A 19,895-nucleotide genomic window follows, 5' to 3' on the forward strand; every position below is an offset into this window, starting at 1 on the left:
AATGCAACAGCGCTAAAAGCTGAAAATTGGCCTGGGCAGGAAGGGGGGGGAGAGTGCCTGGTATTGAAGTGGTTAAGTGGTTAGGCGGCGAGGTGCAAAGTGAAGTTTTTTGCTTTGCTGGGCCTGCAGGGCAATGTTTTCCTTTTATTATGGGTTATATGAGGTGATGATGGGAGTGGTACTCTCACTATCTGGCCTCATATCCTGTATACATAATATATGTGTCTTATGCCAAGATGTGGATTTCAAAATTGCTGACGCACAACACCTAAAAAAAGGAAATGATAAACGCCGCCAGCTTATTTTTTTCAGGCACTGCAGCAACAGCTAATAATGATATGTGAAGCGCGGTAACCCATAGCAACCAGATGTCACTTTAGTGTAGTCTGATCAGTGAAAGTCCATGCATTGTGCCAAGCAACCGCCATTTAACCCTATGTTCACACCTGTGCGCTTTTTGGTGCGTTTTGCATTTGCAGAAACGCATTACAGTCCGTTGACCATGGTTTCCTATGGATGGAGTTCACAGCTGTGCGTTTTGCAGTGCTGCGTTTTTTTGGAAAGAGATCGGGGACTTAACTCCGGGTTCGCATCATCCGGCCATGTGATTGGCAGGAGCCGCGATGACGTCACTCACGCGTGAGCCGCCGTTTAAGGCACAGGGCTCTGAAGGAACGGCGCGAGCGGCCATTTCTTCAGAGCGCATGCGCCGATGACGTCATCGCGTGAGCCGCCGTTTAAGGCACAGGGCTCTGAAGGAACGGCGCAGGCGGCTGTTTCTTCAGAGCGCATGTGCCGATGACGTCATCGCGTGAGCTGCCGTTTAAGGCACAGGGATCTGAAGGAATGGCGCGGGCGGCCATTTCTTCAGAGCGCATGCGCCGATGACGTCATCGCGTGAGCCGCCGTTTAAGGCACAGGGCTCTGAAGGAACGGCGCGTGCGGCTCTTTCTTCTGAGCGCATGTGCCGATGACGTCATCGCGTGAGCTGCCGTTTAAGGCACAGGGATCTGAAGGAATAGCGCGGGCGGCCGTTTCTTCAGCGCATGCGCCGATGACGTCATTGCGTGAGCTGCCGTTTTAAGGCACAGAGCTCTGAAGGAACGGCGCAGGTAGCCGTTTCTTCAGAGTGCATGCGCGATGACGTCATCGGCTGCATGCAATGTAGATATCTCCTAAACAGTGTGTAGCACCGTCCTAGACAGGTGCTAGGTAAAAGCATCTAATGCTCCTGCTGCTTATCAGGGGAGCCTGATCTTTAGTTAGGCCTGCTCTCTGTGCTCAGTGTGTATTCATCTGGTCTGAGGGAGTGTCCCCCACTGTTGGACAGTGGAGGAAACCTGGCCAATGATACACAAGCTTTTGTAACTGTCCCAATGGGTTGGCACCTGGAGAGGTGCATCATGGGATTGGGGATAAAAGCGGGGAGCGCATGAAGCTGGGTGTCTTTTGGTGGGAGCAAAGTCCCAGGAGGAGGCTGATGGCTGTCACTCCCCCTGCAGGTGGGAGGAAGGTGGTTCAGGCGGTCGGCCTAGGGACCAGGTGTGGAGCTGAGCTGCAGAGGATCCAAGTGGAGCTGCTGGCAGAATCTTATTATTCGTCACTCCAACAGAATTCAGTGGGATCATTCTGTGCTTCCTTACCCCCCCCCCCCCCTCTCTGTAGCTGTCAGCCATTCTCTGTTGAAGTGTCCTAGCTGGGCATTTGTGTGGGCATTCTAATGACATTCTTCTCTCTCTATTGTTCTCCAGCTATGACATGGTTCATTATGGACATTCCAACCAACTCCGTCAGGCACGGGCCATGGGGGATTACCTGATCGTCGGCGTGCACACAGATGGTAAGTGTTGGGATCACCGTGCCCCCCCTGTGCCTGCCTCTGACCCCCCCCCCCCCCCCCCCCCCCCGGCCTCTGAACTGCTGGAATGCAGCCAGGAAATAGAAGAGGGGGAGGGGAGTGGTCGTGTCTCTTGCAGCAGTTGTTGACCTCTATGGAGGTGCTGAACATCTTCAGCTTCCACAAGTTCCAGTGTTTTGGGGCTTTTGAGATTGAGGACAGGCAGACCCCAGGTTACAAATAGGATGGGTTCTGTAGGTTTGTTCTTAAAGGGGTTGTAAAGTCTGAAGGTTTTTTATCTTAGTGCATTCTATGCATACATCCATACTGTCATCTTTATTACCCTCCATTCTCCACTCCTGTACATACTGCCCACTGTCATACCCTCTGCACTCCTCTCCTGTACATACTGCCCACTGTCATACCCACTGCACTCCTCTCCTGTACATACCGCCCACTGTCATACCCTCCACACTCCTCTCCTGTACATACTGCCCACTGTCATACCCTCTGCACTCCTCTCCTGTACATACTGCCCACTGTCATACCCTCCACACTCCTCTCCTGTACATACTGCCCACTGTCATACCCACTGCACTCCTCTCCTGTACATACTGCCCACTGTCATACCCTCCACACTCCTCTCCTGTACATACCGCCCACTGTCATACCCCCCACACTCCTCTCCTGTACATACCGCCCACTGTCATACGCTCTGCACTCCTCTCCTGTACATACCGCCCACTGTCATACCCCCCACACTCCTCTCCTGTACATACCGCCCACTGTCATACCCTCCACACTCCTCTCCTGTACATACTGCCCACTGTCATACCCTCCACACTCCTCTCCTGTACATACTGCCCACTGTCATACCCTCTGCACTCCTCTCCTGTACATACTGCCCACTGTCATACCCTCTGCACTCCTCTCCTGTACATACTGCCCACTGTCATACCCTCCACACTCCTCTCCTGTACATACTGCCCACTGTCATACCCTCCACACTCCTCTCCTGTACATACTGCCCACTGTCATACCCTCTGCACTCCTCTCCTGTACATACTGCCCACTGTCATACCCTCTGCACTCCTCTCCTGTACATACCGCCCACTGTCATACCCTCCACACTCCTCTCCTGTACATACTGCCCACTGTCATACCCTCCACACTCCTCTCCTGTACATACTGCCCACTGTCATACCCTCTACACTCCTCTCCTGTACATACTGCCCACTGTAATACCCTCTGCACTCCTCTCCTGTACATAGTGCCCACTGTCATATCCTCCACACTCCTCTCCTGTACATACTGCCCACTGTCATACCCTCCACACTCCTCTCCTGTACATACTGCCCACTGTCATACCCTCCACACTCCTCTCCTGTACATACTGCCCACTGTCATACCCTCTGCACTCCTCTCCTGTACATACTGCCCACTGTCATACCCTCCACACTCCTCTCCTGTACATACTGCCCACTGTCATACCCTCCACACTCCTCTCCTGTACATACTGCCCACTGTCATACCCTCTGCACTCCTCTCCTGTACATACTGCCCACTGTCATACCCTCTGCACTCCTCTCCTGTACATACTGCCCACTGTCATACCCCCCACACTCCTCTCCTGTACATACTGCCCACTGTCATACCCTCCACACTCCTCTCCTGTACATACCGCCCACTGTCATACCCTCTGCACTCCTCTACTGTACATACTGCCCACTGTCATACCCTCCACACTCCTCTCCTGTACATACTGCCCACTGTCATACCCTCTGCACTCCTCTCCTGTACATACTGCCCACTGTCATACCCTCTGCACTCCTCTCCTGTACATACTGCCCACTGTCATACCCTCCACACTCCTCTCCTGTACATACTGCCCACTGTCATACCCTCCACACTCCTCTCCTGTACATACTGCCCACTGTCATACCCTCTACACTCCTCTCCTGTACATACTGCCCACTGTCATACCCTCCACACTCCTCTCCTGTACATACTGCCCACTGTCATACCCTCCGCACTCCTCTCCTGTACATACTGCCCACTGTCATACCCTCCACACTCCTCTCCTGTACATACTGCCCACTGTCATACCCTCCACACTCCTCTCCTGTACATACTGCCCACTGTCATACCCTCCACACTCCTCTCCTGTACATACTGCCCACTGTCATACCCTCTACACTCCTCTCCTGTACATACTGCCCACTGTCATACCCTCTGCACTCCTCTCCTGTACATACTGCCCACTGTCATACCCTCCACACTCCTCTCCTGTACATACTGCCCACTGTCATACCCTCTGCACTCCTCTCCTGTACATACTGCCCACTGTCATACCCTCTGCACTCCTCTCCTGTACATACTGCCCACTGTCACACCCTCCACACTCCTCTCCTGTACATACTGCCCACTGTCATACCCTCTGCACTCCTCTCCTGTACATACTGCCCACTGTCATACCCTCTGCACTCCTCTACTGTACATACTGCCCACTGTCATACCCTCCGCACTCCTCTCCTGTACATACTGCCCACTGTCATACCCTCCACACTCCTCTCCTGTACATACTGCCCACTGTCATACCACCCACACTCCTCTCCTGTATATACTGGCCACTGTCATACCCTCCACACTCCTCTCCTGTACATACTGCCCACTGTCATACCCTCTGCACTCCTCTCCTGTACATACTGCCCACTGTCATACCCTCCACACTCCTCTCCTGTACATACTGCCCACTGTCATACCCTCTGCACTCCTCTCCTGTACATACTGCCCACTGTCATACCCTCTGCACTCCTCTCCTGTACATACTGCCCACTGTCATACCCTCCACACTCCTCTCCTGTACATACTGCCCACTGTCATATCCTCCACACTCCTCTCCTGTACATACTGCCCACTGTCATACCCTCTGCACTCCTCTCCTGTACATACCGCTCACTGTCACACCCTCTGCACTCCTCTCCTGTACATACTGCCCACTGTCATACCCTCCACACTCCTCTCCTGTACATACCGCCCACTGTCATACCCTCCACACTCCTCTCCTGTACATACCGCTCACTGTCATACCCACCACACTCCTCTCCTGTACATACTGCCCACTGTCATACCCTCCACACTCCTCTCCTGTACATACTGCTCACTGTCATACCCTCTGCACTCCTCTCCTGTACATACTGCCCACTGTCATACCCTCTGCACTCCTCTCCTGTACATACTGCCCACTGTCATACCCTCTGCACTCCTCTCCTGTACATACTGCTCACTGTCATACCCTCTGCACTCCTCTCCTGTACATACTGCCCACTGTCATACCCTCTGCACTCCTCTCCTGTACATACTGCCCACTGTCATACCCTCCACACTCCTCTCCTGTACATACCGCCCACTGTCATACCCTCCACACTCCTCTCCTGTACATACCGCTCACTGTCATACCCTCTGCACTCCTCTCCTGTACATACTGCCCACTGTCATACCCTCCACACTCCTCTCCTGTACATACTGCCCACTGTCATACCCTCCACACTCCTCTCCTGTACATACTGCCCACTGTCATACCCTCTGCACTCCTCTCCTGTACATACTGCCCACTGTCATACCCTCTGCACTCCTCTCCTGTACATACTGCCCACTGTCATACCCTCCACACTCCTCTCCTGTACATACTGCCCACTGTCATACCCTCTGCACTCCTCTACTGTACATACTGCCCACTGTCATACCCTCCACACTCCTCTCCTGTACATACTGCCCACTGTCATACCCTCTGCACTCCTCTCCTGTACATACTGCCCACTGTCATATCCTCCACACTCCTCTCCTGTACATACTGCCCACTGTCATACCCTCCACACTCCTCTCCTGTACATACTGCCCACTGTCATACCCTCCACACTCCTCTCCTGTACATACTGCCCACTGTCATACCCTCCACACTCCTCTCCTGTACATACTGCCCACTGTCATACCCTCCACACTCCTCTCCTGTACATACTGCCCACTGTCATACCCTCCACACTCCTCTCCTGTACATACTGCCCACTGTCATACCCTCCACACTCCTCTCCTGTACATACCGCCCACTGTCATACCCTCCACACTCCTCTCCTGTACATACTGCCCACTGTCATACCCTCTGCACTCCTCTCCTGTACATACTGCCCACTGTCATACCCTCCACACTCCTCTCCTGTACATACCGCTCACTGTCACACCCTCTGCACTCCTCTTGTACCTGGTTTGCCACCTCATCCCTTTAATCCAGGACACATATTATCTATACAGGTTCTGAGGCTGTAATTAATGTCCTGGTTAAAGGGATGAGGAGGCAGCCCTATCTTCTACATGCTGCCATAAGACATTACTTTAGCATTCTTTGTTACATCCCAAACCTTTCCCATCCTGGAACTGGAGCACTTTTGCTAGTTAATAAAGATTAAACAATATTTTTCATCTTTCTTCAGAGGAAATCGCCCGTCACAAAGGGCCGCCGGTCTTCACCCAAGAAGAGCGATACAAGATGGTTCGCGCCATTAAGTGGGTGGATGAGATTGTTCCTGGAGCCCCCTACGTCACCACACTGGACACCCTGGACAAATATAACTGTGACTTCTGTGTCCATGGAAGTAAGTCAATTATTCCAATACCGACCATGACAACCCCTGCAAAACACACAGAACACCACTGAGCTAATATAATAAAACAAGGCAAAGAAAAGTGCAAAGTGCAGTAACCCAAAGGAACCAATCAGACTTTACTTTTTATCAGCCTGAACAATAAAAGGTGATCTCTGATTGGTCACTGTCGTTTGCTGCACTGCCCTATTTAAAAAAAAAAAAAAAAAAACTGTGTGAGTATTGAGCAGCCAGGAGTCCTTTGTGTGATTTTATTGTGCAGGTGATTAACCACTTCAGCCCCAAAAGGTTTTACCCCCTTAATGACCAGGCTATTTTTTGAGATTCGGCACTGCGTTACTTTAACCACTTAAGCCCCGGAAGATTTTACCCCCTTCCTGACCAGGGCCTATTTTGCGATTCGGCACTGTGTGACTTTAACGGACAATTGCGCGGTCGTGCGGCGCTGTACCTAAACGAATTTGACGTCCTTTTTTTCCCACAAACAGAGCTTTCTTTTGGTGGTATTTGATCACCTGTGTGATTTTTAGATTTTGCGCTATAAACAAAAAAAGAGCGACAGTTTTGAAAAAATAACAATATTTTTCACATTTTTTTATATGAAATTCCCCAAAAAAAAAATTTAAAAATCAAAATTTTTTTAACATTTTAGGCCAATTAGTTTTCTGCTACCTATTTTTGGTGAAAAAAAATCGTAATAAGCGTATTTCGATTGGTTTGCGCAAAAGTTTTTGCGTTTACTAACTAAGGGAAAGATTTATGTCATTTTTATTGTTTTTTTTTTTAACTAGTAATGGCGGCGATCTGCGATTTTTTTTTTTTTTCTTCTTTTTTTTTTTTTTTTTTGCCGGACTGCGACATTGCGGCGGACAGATCGGAACCCTTGACTGACATTTTTGACACTTTTTTGAAAAATTTTGAAAAAAAAAACGCCATATTTTTACTTTCTGCTATAAAACATTCCTAATAAAAAAATTAAAAAATAGATTTTTGGACATTTTTTATGTATTTAATTATTTTTTATTAGTAATTAGTAATTTATTAGTAATGACGGCGATCAGTGATTTTTTGTCATTTTTATTGTTTTTTAACTAGTAATGGCGGCGATCTGCGATTTTTTTTTTTTTTTTTTTTTTTCTTTTTGCGGGACTGCGACATTGCGGTGGACAGATCGGACCCCTAACTGACATCTTTGGCACTTTTGGGGGGACCAGTGACATTACTACAGTAATCAGTGCTAAAAATATGCACTGTCACTGTAATAATGACACTGGCAGGGAAGGGGTTAATATTGGGGGTGATCAAAGGGGTTAAATGTATGCCGAAAGTGCTTGCTCACTGTGTGGGGGGGTTCTGTGACAGGCATAGAGAGATCGGAGTTGTAGCTTATCTGAAACTGCTGATCTCTCCCTGCCTGTCTGACAGAAGACTCGCCTGCTTTGTTTACATAAGCAGGCAGGTCTTCAGTCAGTTTCCCTGACAATCGTGGGAGGGCAGTGGCAATCGCCGCCACTCCTCCCGCAGCCCGCATCGTGCTGTGTCTAAACACAGCGGGAGCGCCACCGCCAAAACCACGTGCACAAAGTCACATAGTACTACTTGATTTTGCGCAGCCGAGCCGCCCTGCCGCAGTAATACTACAGTGGGCGGTCGGCAAGTGGTTAAGATTACCTGTACGTTATTTTTTAACAAGTAGAATACCTGTAAACTTTTAGCATTTAGAACCTCTGTTAGGTTTTTATTGCTGTATGTGTTCCTGTTCTCTGCCCCTTGACTTGTTCATAAATACAACAGGACACAACTAGCAATAAAAATCCAACAGAGGTTCTAACCCTGCATTTTTCTACCAATTTAAATAGTAACTCCACTTTCGTGGGGAAAAAAAATAGCAAATAATGAAAAAATAATATAGCGTATACAATTGCGACACAAATCATATTGTATCAAGCAAAAAGGACAGCCAGCAACTCTGTAAATCTTCCAATTCTTTATTATCACACCTCAGTGAGTAAAATAGACACATTGTAATTGATAGTTATTAAAAATGACCTTTTCCTTTTCAATCTGCAACCGCTGTATTTTCTGAAAATGCAATGCAAAATGGCCGCCTGGAGCTGTTCTGTACACAGAATGTATACTGACCACACCCCCAGAAACATAATTTCCTGCTTGTGTGATTGGCTCAGCAATTTTCCCAGAAGTCTGCACTAAGATACAAGTCAGATTTCTGGCATCCCCTGCTACAAAAATGTCATTTTTGGTGAGATCCTCCCAATAGGAACACGTCTAAAGGGATGCAGGCCCAGCAGATTTCCTCATTAGTGCTCTGCAGCTGCCACAGCTGATAGATAATTATGAAACCCCTCCCATTAGACCCACTCAGCACAGAGGAACAAACAATGATTTCTTCAGAATAACAAAAGTTAGGAATCTGCAACAAAGTTTGTTACATTCCCTGCAATGTACAGAGATCACCCAGAGGGGAATGTTTTCTTCTCAACAAAAGTGGAGTTATGCTTTAAACATGCACCTATTCTTTGCATCCCCTGCAACAAAAATGTCATTTTTATAATTGTGAGACCACTCCCATTCAATTTATTTTCCCACATGGTTACAGACAAACACAAAGGGATTTCTTCAGAATAACAAAAGTTAGGAATCTGAAACGTTTGTTACAATCCCTGCAATGTACAGAGATCACCCGGAGGGGAATGTTTTTTTTTTTTCTCAACAAAAGTGGAGTTACACTTAAAGTGCTTTCAGTGCTGTCTTTGTCACTTTTTGTTCAAGTGACACAACAGGAAATAAAGAAAAATGTCCCCAGTAGGATATCAGACAAGAGTAAGGCTCCTTTCACACGGTCCGCCTCCGTCGGCGGACTCAGTGCTGCTCAGCGGGGGATCGATACACTGATCCCCACTGAGCAGGCAGGTGACAGCTCCCTCTCTACTCTGTGTGAGGGGACGGAGCTGTCAGAGCCCTGCTGCTCTCTATGGGGAATCAGATGAGAGCGGACCGCCTGTCCGCTTTCCTCCGATCCGATCCCCTGGACGGATGGAAAATAGGGTTTCTATCCGTCCGGATTTCACGCACAGGATCGGATGCAGATGGCAGCGGGTGTCTCCACTGACATCCGCTGTCCCATAGGGATGCATGGAGGATCCGATGAGGTCCGCCTAAAAACTGACAGGCGGATCTGATCGGATCGTTTGTGTGAAAGGAGCCTCACATTATGGGAGAATTTGCAATCCTTCCCTATTTAACCACTTGCGGACCGCCGCAAGTACATATACTGCGGCAGTCAGCCCCTCACAGGCAAAGTGACGTATATATACGTCACTAGCCTGTGAGGCTCTGGGGAACGAGCGCGCGGTCACGGACCCCCCCCCCCCGCGCGCGTGTGACCACGTGGAGAGGGAGAAAGGCAGGCGGCTAGTGCAAACAAGCCGCCTGTCATTCTCCCCTGTGTAGGAATAGTGATCATACGGTTCTACTATGTAGATCCGTTGATCATTGTTCCTACACCTCAAGCCACAGCCAATCACAGTTAGAATCACGCCCCTAGGGACACACACCACCCCTCCCTCTCAAATAAAGTTAACCCCTTCACTGCCAGTGTAATCTTACAGTAACAGTGCATATGTATAGCACTGATTACTGCAGTAATGTCACTGGTACTCCCAAAAGTGTCAAAAATGTCAGTCAAGGGTCCGATCTGTCCGCCGCAATGTCGCAGTCCCACAAAAAAAACGCAGATCTCCGCCATTACGCGTTAAAAAAAAAAACAACAAAAATGAAAAAAATCTTTCACTTTGTTAGTAAACGCGATAACTTTTGCGCAAACCAATCAGAATACGCTTTTTGCGATTTTTTTTTTTTTTTGTTACCAAACATATGTAGCAGAAAACAAATTGGCCGAAAATGTTAAAAAATTTAGATTTTTACATTTTTTTGGGGAATTTCATATAAAAAATGTGAAAAATATTGTTATTTTTGCAAAATTGTCGCTCTTTTTTTGTTTATAGCGCATGATCAAAAAAATCGCACAGGTGATCAAATACCACCAAAAGAAAGCTCTGTTTGTGGGGAAAAAAGGACGTCAAATTCGTTTAGGTACAGCGTCGCACGACCGCGCAATTGTCCATTAAAATCATGCAGTGCCGAATCGCAAAATACCCCCTGGTCAGGAAGGGGGTAAAATCTTCCGGGGCTTAAGTGGTTAAAAAGAAAAAGAAAAAAAAGAGAAGTTTTGCCAGGAAATGCACACAATATAGCTACAATTATGTGGAATTTCCACTAAATGATTGGTTTCAGGTGCACAAAGCCAGCTCCATAAAGACATGGTTTGGCCAATTTGGTGCGGAGGATCGGTGACCTCCCCTCTACTGAACACCTCTGTAATTAATTGAATTGAAGAGATGTAAAATTTCAGGACATTTTCAAGCTTTGCCAAAAAAAAAAAAAAAACTTTTTCCCAGTTTTTTTTCTGGGAAAAATGGGAATTTTGGAAAATTGAAAAAAAAAAAAATTCACTGCTGGAGTAACTTTACAAATGGAGTCATTCTGTTACACTGTGAAGGTGAAATGCAGTTTATATAAAAGTGTTATGCTTGAAATAAAAGTACGGCTAATTCAGTAAATAAACTAAACTTGCTTTTTAAAATGTTATTTTTTTATTACAAATGGAATAACAAGGACTGAATATGTTAAGAACATTTCAACTCCACATGAGAACAGGTAACCCCCCCTCCCCCCCCCTCCTTTCCTTCATAATTTAAAGCTTCCTGACCATGTGCATTTTCAGTTATTGATAATGCTGATCCAGAAGCATACAGTGTATTGCTCTTGCAAGAGCTTGATGAATTTTCTCCTGATTTTCAGGTGTAAGTTCATCTATAAATGAAGGTACAGTAAACCCCCCTCCATTGCGTAGGTTACGTTCCAGACCCAGCCGCGAAAAGTGAAAATCCGCAAAATAGAAAAACCCTATTAAAATGCATTGTAGACATGTTTTTTTTTACTGTCACTGTACGTGTAAAAGCATTTTAAGGTCTTTAAACACACTTTTAAAACAATAGAAACTATTTTAAACACATAAAAGATACTGAGAGACAGAGCAAGAGCTATGGAAAACACAAAAATATTTCATTTTTAATGATTTATATAGTAAAATAACATTGCAAAAAAAAAAACGCAATATACCGGGACCGCAAAAACTGAACCGCGATAGGGCATCTCTAGCATGCCGGGGATGTGTTTTGTCATCCTCGTAGCATTTGGAAAAGAATATTTCTTCTCCCAATATTTGCATATTGCAGCTTTGCTCTCCCGCCGCCAATAAAAGTGATCATGTGGCGAATCCCCCACTTTTATGTGAAAGCAGACTGCCCGCTGTTTAAAAATATACCTGGTAGCTAGCTGCTGCCATAGTCCCGGTATTTAACGTCAAAGTAGTGATGTAAATATACGGCGGGCGGTCTGGAAGTGGTTAAGCCACTTACCTATCCAGGGATTCAGCGATGTCCGCACCTTGATCCAATTCTTCAGCTCCGGGGGAAAGGCGCCATCATCAGTGCGAGTTGCGCTGCGATATCTGAATGGTCCCACTGTCTTCTGGGACCTATGTGTGTCCCAGTAGGCAGTGAGGGGCAGGAGGAGGGGCCGGAAATACTTGAAGATTGCCATGGCAGTCTTACCCGGAAGTGGAAGTGGGTACCTGTCAAAACCAGGTAGCTGCTCTCCCCCCCCCCCCAAAAAAAGTGCCAGATGTGGCAGTGGAGGGGTGCGAACAAGCGGAGCTTTAAAGTCCTCATGTTATATAGTTTAAATACCATGTCATAGATATATTTTCATCAAGAAAGAACCTATTTCACGCTTTTTTTTTATTTTCATTAAATTTTTCCTGGGAAAAAAAGGCATTGAAAAAACATGAAAAATTGAAATGTTCCCCAATTTTTCCAGTTTTTTTCTTTTCAGGCCTTCCCATCTCTAACTGGAACTCCTTTTACTAGCCAGGTCCTTTCATCCAACATCAGTACCTGACCACACAAACGTACAAACAAATGGCCACGGCAATGCCCCTACCTATAACTGGCCTTTGCAGCAAGAAGCACATGAAAGGGCAACGCATGCAAAACAAAACCCAAGAAATTCCCGGCTCAACTTACCGACCAGCCTGCTAACCAACCGAATTGTCCTGTCTAAGCACATGCTTGATCCGGCTCCTCCTATTGGCTTCCCCTGGTGTCGTCATCTCCTGGCTGCTGGCCGGCCTGAGGGCGGAAGCGCCACGCATAGGAAGGGATCCGGGAGCTATGAGGAAAAGCATCCACCTTCATCTGAGTCTGCATTAATGTCATGCAAATAAAGTTTTTTGCTACACTCAGCGGCGCCTGTTTTTCCTTTCTGTTCGCCAGCGGGACCCTTGCTTCTGCCTGTCAGAGCTACCCTTTGTGATAGCACAGCAACATTGCATTCTCTAGAAGTCCTGGCCACCCACGTAGACTGCCCTCTTCCATCAAATTGGGGACCCACCCCTCGACACAAGTGCCCAACACATTATTTTTGTTCTTCATCCCAATGGACGAGTAACTAACCTGATACTCTTATCCCCATATGGCCTCCTACCCAATGATATTCCGCGCTCAGTGACAGCTGGAGACGGCTTGCAGAACGGGTGCCTGCTGGCCAGGGAACAGAGAGCGGAGAGCCTGGGAGTGGGCTGGAACTGTTCTGAGCCGCTTGGAGCAGCAGGTGATGCGGGGCACCAGAGGCAGGTGAGAGACGATTCGGGGAAGGAGCGAGAGGAGGAGGGGGCGAGTGCCTCGACGGCTGGCGGCTCACCTGGCTGGGCGCGGAGAGCTGGGGTCACATTCTGGTAGACAAGTCAGCGCTCGGAGGACTGCCGTGGGACCTCATGACGCGCCTGGAGGGGAGCAGCCACCACAGAGAATCAGGACAGATTGATCCCAGCCTACAGCAAGCCGGTGGCTCCACAGGCTCAGAGGCCCTGCAGTTTTGGAGCATCCAACCAGCCCCAGAACAACAATTTGAGACCACAACAATAACTCCACTGTAAAAGTAAAAGTAAGAACTGGATGTCCATACTAGAGAAATAAAGATCCCTCCAGACCACATGCCACATTTTTCACCCCTACTGTGTGGGATCAGTCCCTCTTTCGTTAGTGGAGGAGTGCATGGAGCGTGCGATATGCTGCATTTGGGAGGCAAGTTAATAAAGCCAGGGCTTGGGAAGAGCCAAACCTCCTGCATCCTTAGGTCTCTGAAATTGTTCCAACTTCACCCTTGGGTTTTTGGAATAGAGATCTAAATATAGTGTTAATGATACGAAACATTTTTAGTGGGATAACCTTCGGGGAGTTGTGGAGCAGATAGGATGGATAATTTGGTTTCCGCTGCTTTGGTGTTAATGAAATTAACAGGTGCACGAGATGGGCAACAATGAGACGACTTCCAAAACAGGAATGGTTCTACAGGTGGAGGCCACTGACATTTTTTTCCCTACTCATCTTTTATGACTGTTTTTCACTAGTTTTGCATTTGGCTGGGGTCAGTGTCACTACTGGTAGCATGAGGCCATACCTGGACCCTATAGAGGTTGCGCAGGCAGTCCAACTCCTCCAGGATGGCCCATCAATACGTGCCATTGCCAGAAGGTTTGCTGTGTCTCCCAGCACAGTCTCAGGAGCATGGAGGAGATTCCAGGAGACAGGCAGTTACTCTAGGAGGGCTGGACAGGGTCGTAGAAGGTCCTTAACCCATCAGCTGGACCGGTATCTGCTCCTTCATGCAAGGAGGAACAGGATGAGAACTGTCAGTGCCCTACAAAATGACCTCCAGCAGGACACTGGTGTGAATGTCTCTAACAAAACAATCAGAAACAGACTTCATGATGATGACCTGAGGGCCCAACGTCATCTTGTAGGCCCTGTGCTCACTGCCTGGCACCGTGGAGCTCGACTGGCATTTGCCATTGAACACCAGAATTGGAAGGTCCACCACTGGCACCCTGTGCTTTTCTCAGATGAGAGCAGGTTCACCCTGAGCACATGTGACAGATGTAAAAGGGTCTGGAAAAGCCATGGAGAATGTTATGTTGCCTGTAACATCGTTCAGCATGATTTGGTAGTGGGTCAGTGATGGTTTGGGGAGGCAAATCCATGGAGGGACGCACAGACCTCTACAGGGTACACAATGGCACCCTGGCTGCCATTCGGTATCGGGATGAAATCCTTGGATAGGGAGTCAGACCCTACACTGGTGCAGTGGGTCCTGGGTTCCTCCTGGTGCATAACAATGTCCGGCCTCATGTGGTGAGAGTATGCCGCCAGTTCCTGAAGAAATTGATACCATTGAATGGCCCCCATGCTCACCTGACCTACATCCAATAGAACACCTCTGGGACATTATGTTTTGGTCCATACGATGCTGCCAGGTTGCACCCCAATCTGTTCAGGAGCTCAGTGATGCCCTTGTCCAGATCTGGGAGGAAATACCCCAGGACACCATCTGTCGTCTCATTAGGACCATGCCCCGATGTTGTCAGGCATGCATACAAGCACTTGGGGGCCATACAAACTACTGAGGAACATTCCGAGTTGCTGCAATGAAATTTCAGCAAAATGGACTCGTCTGCTGCATCATTTTTTCACTTTGATTTTCGGGGTGTCTTTGAATTCAGCCCTCTGTAAGGTGATCATTTTAATTTCCATCAAGCGATGTGGCATCCTTTCCTTCCTAACACATTGCCCAGTCCATACCAGTATAGATCCTAACACATTACCCAGTCCATACCAGTATAGATCCTAACACATTACCCAGTCCATACCAGTATAGATCCTAACATATTACCCAGTCCATACCAGTATAGATTCTAACACATTACCCAGTCCATACCAGTATAGATCCTAATACATTACCCAATCCATACCAGTATAGATCCTAACACATTACCCAGTCCATACCAGTATAGATCCTAACACATTACCCAGTCCATACCAGTATAGATCCTAACACATTACCCAATCCATACCAGTATAGATCCTAACACATTACCCAGTCCATACCAGTATAGATATCCAGCATGATATTTTCCCCATTGAGATCTGATGTGTTTTCAAAGTGTTCCTTTAATTTTTTTGAGCAGTGTATTTGCAAATGTGTGCAAACTAAACCCCTGTTTTTAATGCATACTGTTATACAGGACAATTCGGTTGGCTAGCAGGCTGATCAGTATGTTGAGCGGGGAATTTCTTTGGCTTTGTTTTGACCACACAAACGCTCTTATGGCTGAATGGGCACAAATTCCCACAGACAATCTCCAAAACCTTGTGGGAAGCCTTCCCAGAGGAGTGGAGGCTGGTATAGCTGTAAGGGGGACCAACTTCATTGTTTGGGATTGGATATCTAACAGGTTCATGTTGATATGATAGTCGGCTTTCCTTTGTTAAAGTTTGTGTCAGGGCACAATGTATGCACATTCTTCCTCTATAAAAATCCTGCAAGTACAGAGATATGCCCGCTGATCTGCAAGAAAAGCTTTCAGGTCCCAAGTATTGTTGTGGACTGACAACACACTGAGTGCGTTGGCCCTGCCCAGTAATCATTTGCTAAACCACTCAGACCTTTCCTCTCTCCTCATTTCTATATCGTAGACCACATGTGTCAAACTCAAGGCCCGTGAAGCCCCTGAACTCTGCACTCTGTATGTGGCGCACCCCTGAACACTGCACTCTGTATGTGGCCCACCCCTAAACTCTGCACTCTGTATGTGGCGCACCCCTGAACTCTGCACTCTGTATGTGGCGTACCCATGAACTCTGCACCCTGTATGTGGCACACCCCTGAACTCTGCACTCTGTATGTGGCACACCCCTGAACTCTGCACTCTGTATGTGGCGCACCCCTGAACTCTGCACTCTGTATGTGGCACACCCCTGAACTCTGCAGGTGGCGCATCTTTGAACTCTGCAGGCTGTAGGTGGTGCACCTCTGAAACCTGCACTCTGTATGTAGCGCACCCCTGAACCCTGCACTCTATACGTAGGGCACCCCTGAACCCTGCACTCTATGTAGCACACCCTTGAATTCTACACCCTGTACGTAGAACACCCTTGAATTCTGCACCCTGTACGTAGAACACCCCACTATGCATAGCACACCCCTGAACTCTTCACTCTGCATGTGGCGCACCCCTGAACTCTGCACTCTATATGTGGCGCACCCCTGAACTCTGCACTCTGTATGTGGCGCACCCCTGAACTCTGCACTCTGTATGTGGCACACCCCTGAACTCTGCACTCTGTATGTGGCGCACCCCTGAACTCTGCACTCTGTATGTGGCGCACCCCTGAACTCTGCACTCTATATGTGGCGCACCCCTGAACTCTGCACTCTGTATGTGGCGCACCCCTGAACTCTGCACTCTGTATGTGGCACACCCCTGAACTCTGCACGTGGCGCCTTTTTTGAACTCTGCAGGCTGTAGGTGGTTCAACTTTGAAACCTGCACTCTGTACGTAGCGCACCCCTGAACCCTGCACTCTACGTAGCACACCCTTGAATTCTACACCCTGTACGTAGCGCACCCCTGAACTCCACATATAATAGTATTTATTGCCCCTTTAAGATCCTCTCACTGTTGCAATTTGGCCACGCGCATCGTTTATTGCAGTTTGGTAAGGGAGGGGGGGTTGAGTTCTTGCACCTATTCTTTGAGAAAAAAAGCCCTGCAAAAAATGTATATAATGTTCCAAATGAAACCGACCCTTTGAGGACAACCATAATGAACAGAGTTTGACACCTCTGTCGTAGACCGTAATTATTCTGTAGGTAAAGACAAACTCCAGAAATTCAGCTACTTTGTAAAATATGATGGATTAGTAGGCCATGCCATGCCTCTTACTATATAGCCTGGAGTGTATACTTTCCAAAAATGGGTAATTTGGGGGGTATTTGTACTGTCTTGACATGTTAGGGCCCTCAAGAAATGAGATCGGACGTCAGTACATCAGGTGTGATCAATTTTCAGTGATTGGTACCATAGCTTCTAGACCAGGGATCCTCAAACTACGGCCCTCCAGCTGTTTTGGAACTACACATCCCATGAGGCATTGTAAAACTCTGACATTCACAGACAGGACTAGGCAAGATGGGAATTGTAGTTCCTGAACAACTGGAGGGCCATAGTTTGAAGACCCTTGTTCTAGACTCTTTACCTTTCACACAGACCAAATAATATACCCTGATTTGGGTTATTTTTACCAAAGAAATGTAGCAGTATAAGAGTCGGTTCACACTAATCCGACTCAAAGTCGCCCCGACTTCGGGCAACTAATGAAGTCGCCTGTGCAGCGCGACTTCAGCGCGACTTGCAACGACTTCTCATAATAGAAGTCAATGCAAGTCGCTCCGACTTTGCCAAAAAATAGTGCAGGAACCTTTGAGTCGCTCTGATTAGAACGGTTCCATTGCACAGCATTGGAAGCTACTTGTCAGGTGACCAAGTCGCCTGACAAGTCGGATCAGTGTGAACCGGCTCTAAAATTTTGGTCAAAATTTATGAAGAGAAATTACTTATTTGCAAAATTGTATAACCGAAACAAGAAAAACTATTTTTTTTTTCTTTGTAGCGCAAAAAATAAAAACCCCAGTGGTGAATAAATACCACCAAATGAAAGCTCTATTTGTGTGACAAAAATGATAAAAATTCCATTTGGGTATAGTGTTGCATGACCGCGTAATTGTCATTCAAATTGCAAAGAGCGCTGAAAGCTGAAAATTGGCCTGGGAAGGAAGGGGGTCAAAGTGCCCGGTATTGAGGTGGTTGACAGACTTAAAAAGTAAGAAAATAAGAAAAGAACGTTGTTCTGTTTCATTTTAACTTTTTTCTTTCGGGTTGGATGACTCTGTGATATTTTGTGCCCTTTTACAGATGACATCACACTGACGGTGGACGGTAAGGATACCTATGAAGAGGTGAAGAATGCTGAGCGGTACAGGTTAGTAGCGTTCTGTAGGGATTTGATTGAAAACAAGGCTGTATGAAAAGTGCTGACCAGTTGTGGCTTTTGTTGTCTAGGGAATGCCAGCGCACTCAGGGGGTGTCCACCACAGACCTAGTCGGCCGTATGCTGCTCATGACAAAGGCCCATCACAGTGTGGTAAGTACTGGACTCACTCTGGGTGGGTGACATAAATGGGGGTCTCTAGGATTGTAAATACAATTCAGTCTTTCTGCTTGTCCCTCTTTTTTTAATTTAAAGTGGTAGTAGAGCTGCACGATTAATCGTATGAAAATCGCGATCTCGATTCAACCCCCTTGACGATCTAAACCTGACATATGCTCGATTCTTTGCATAGCTGAGGGAGCAGAGAAAACAGCTGTGGAAAACTCCCAGTAACTATAAACAAAATGATTACATTGTATCTTTCCTCCCGAAAACGCCTATCAGCATTATGAGTCTCCCAGTAACTATAAACAAAATGATTACATTGTATCTTTTCCTTCCCTCTGCCAGGGAGAAAGGAAGTTTAACCTCTTAAAGACTAGACCTTTTTATGACACTTGTTGCTTGCAAGTTTAAAATCATTTTTTTTTGCTAGAAAAGTACTTAGAACCCCCAAACATTTTATATATTTTTTTAGCAGAGACCCTACAGAATAAAATGGCGATTGTTGTAATATTTTATGTCACACTGTATTTGCGCAGCAGTCTTTCAAACGCAATTAATAAACTTTAATGAATAAAAAAAAAACGTAACAGTAAAGTTATCCCAATTTTTTTTGTTACACAGAGAATCGAGATCTTTATTCCAAGCTAAAAAATCGTGATTCTCATTTTGGCCAGAATCGTGCAGCTCTAAGTGGTAGTATCCCGCTTTTTGACACTTTTACCTACAGGTAAGCCTATAATAAGGCTTACCTGTTGGTACATTTAATATCTCCTAAACCGGCACGGTTTAGGAGATATTTGCAGTGCATGCAGCCGCTCGCGCGAGCGCCGCATGCGCTCTGAAGGTCCGGATGGACCTTCAGTTTTACTTGCCGGGAGCTTGCCGGAAAATGCGCGCGGGAGTGACGTCGGCGCGGCTCCGGCCAATCACAGCGCCAGAGCCGCCGAACCCGGAAGAGACGACGAGGGATCATGGCAGCACCCGCAGCGATGTCCGGGGGTCCGTGTCGGGGCTTCGTTCTAAGGTAATACATACATAAATACGTAACACATAATACATAAATACGTAATACATAATGAGCTAGTATGCGATGCATACTAGCTCATTATGCCTTTGTCTTGCAGGTTTTTTTTTTTTTTTGTTCGATTTTTACTCCTTCAGAGCGCATGCGCCGATGACGTCATCGGCTGCATGTAATGTAAATAT

General features: G+C 47.1%; 1 protein-coding gene across 1 annotated transcript in view; it reads left to right on the forward strand.

Annotated features, from left to right (window-relative positions):
• The window catches only part of PCYT2 (phosphate cytidylyltransferase 2, ethanolamine), a 74,863-nt gene that overhangs the window by 20,517 nt on the left and 34,451 nt on the right, over positions 1-19,895 (forward strand). The window contains exons 2-5 of the mRNA XM_082272693.1: positions 1,752-1,840; positions 6,325-6,486; positions 18,449-18,515; positions 18,596-18,681. Of these exons, the coding sequence (XP_082128819.1) occupies positions 1,752-1,840; positions 6,325-6,486; positions 18,449-18,515; positions 18,596-18,681 (404 nt within the window). The remainder of the gene's footprint in view (positions 1-1,751; positions 1,841-6,324; positions 6,487-18,448; positions 18,516-18,595; positions 18,682-19,895) is intronic.

Source organism: Pelophylax lessonae (genome assembly GCF_965119305.1).
Source record: "Pelophylax lessonae genome assembly, chromosome: 11".
In the NCBI taxonomy this organism is placed as follows: domain Eukaryota; kingdom Metazoa; phylum Chordata; class Amphibia; order Anura; family Ranidae; genus Pelophylax; species Pelophylax lessonae.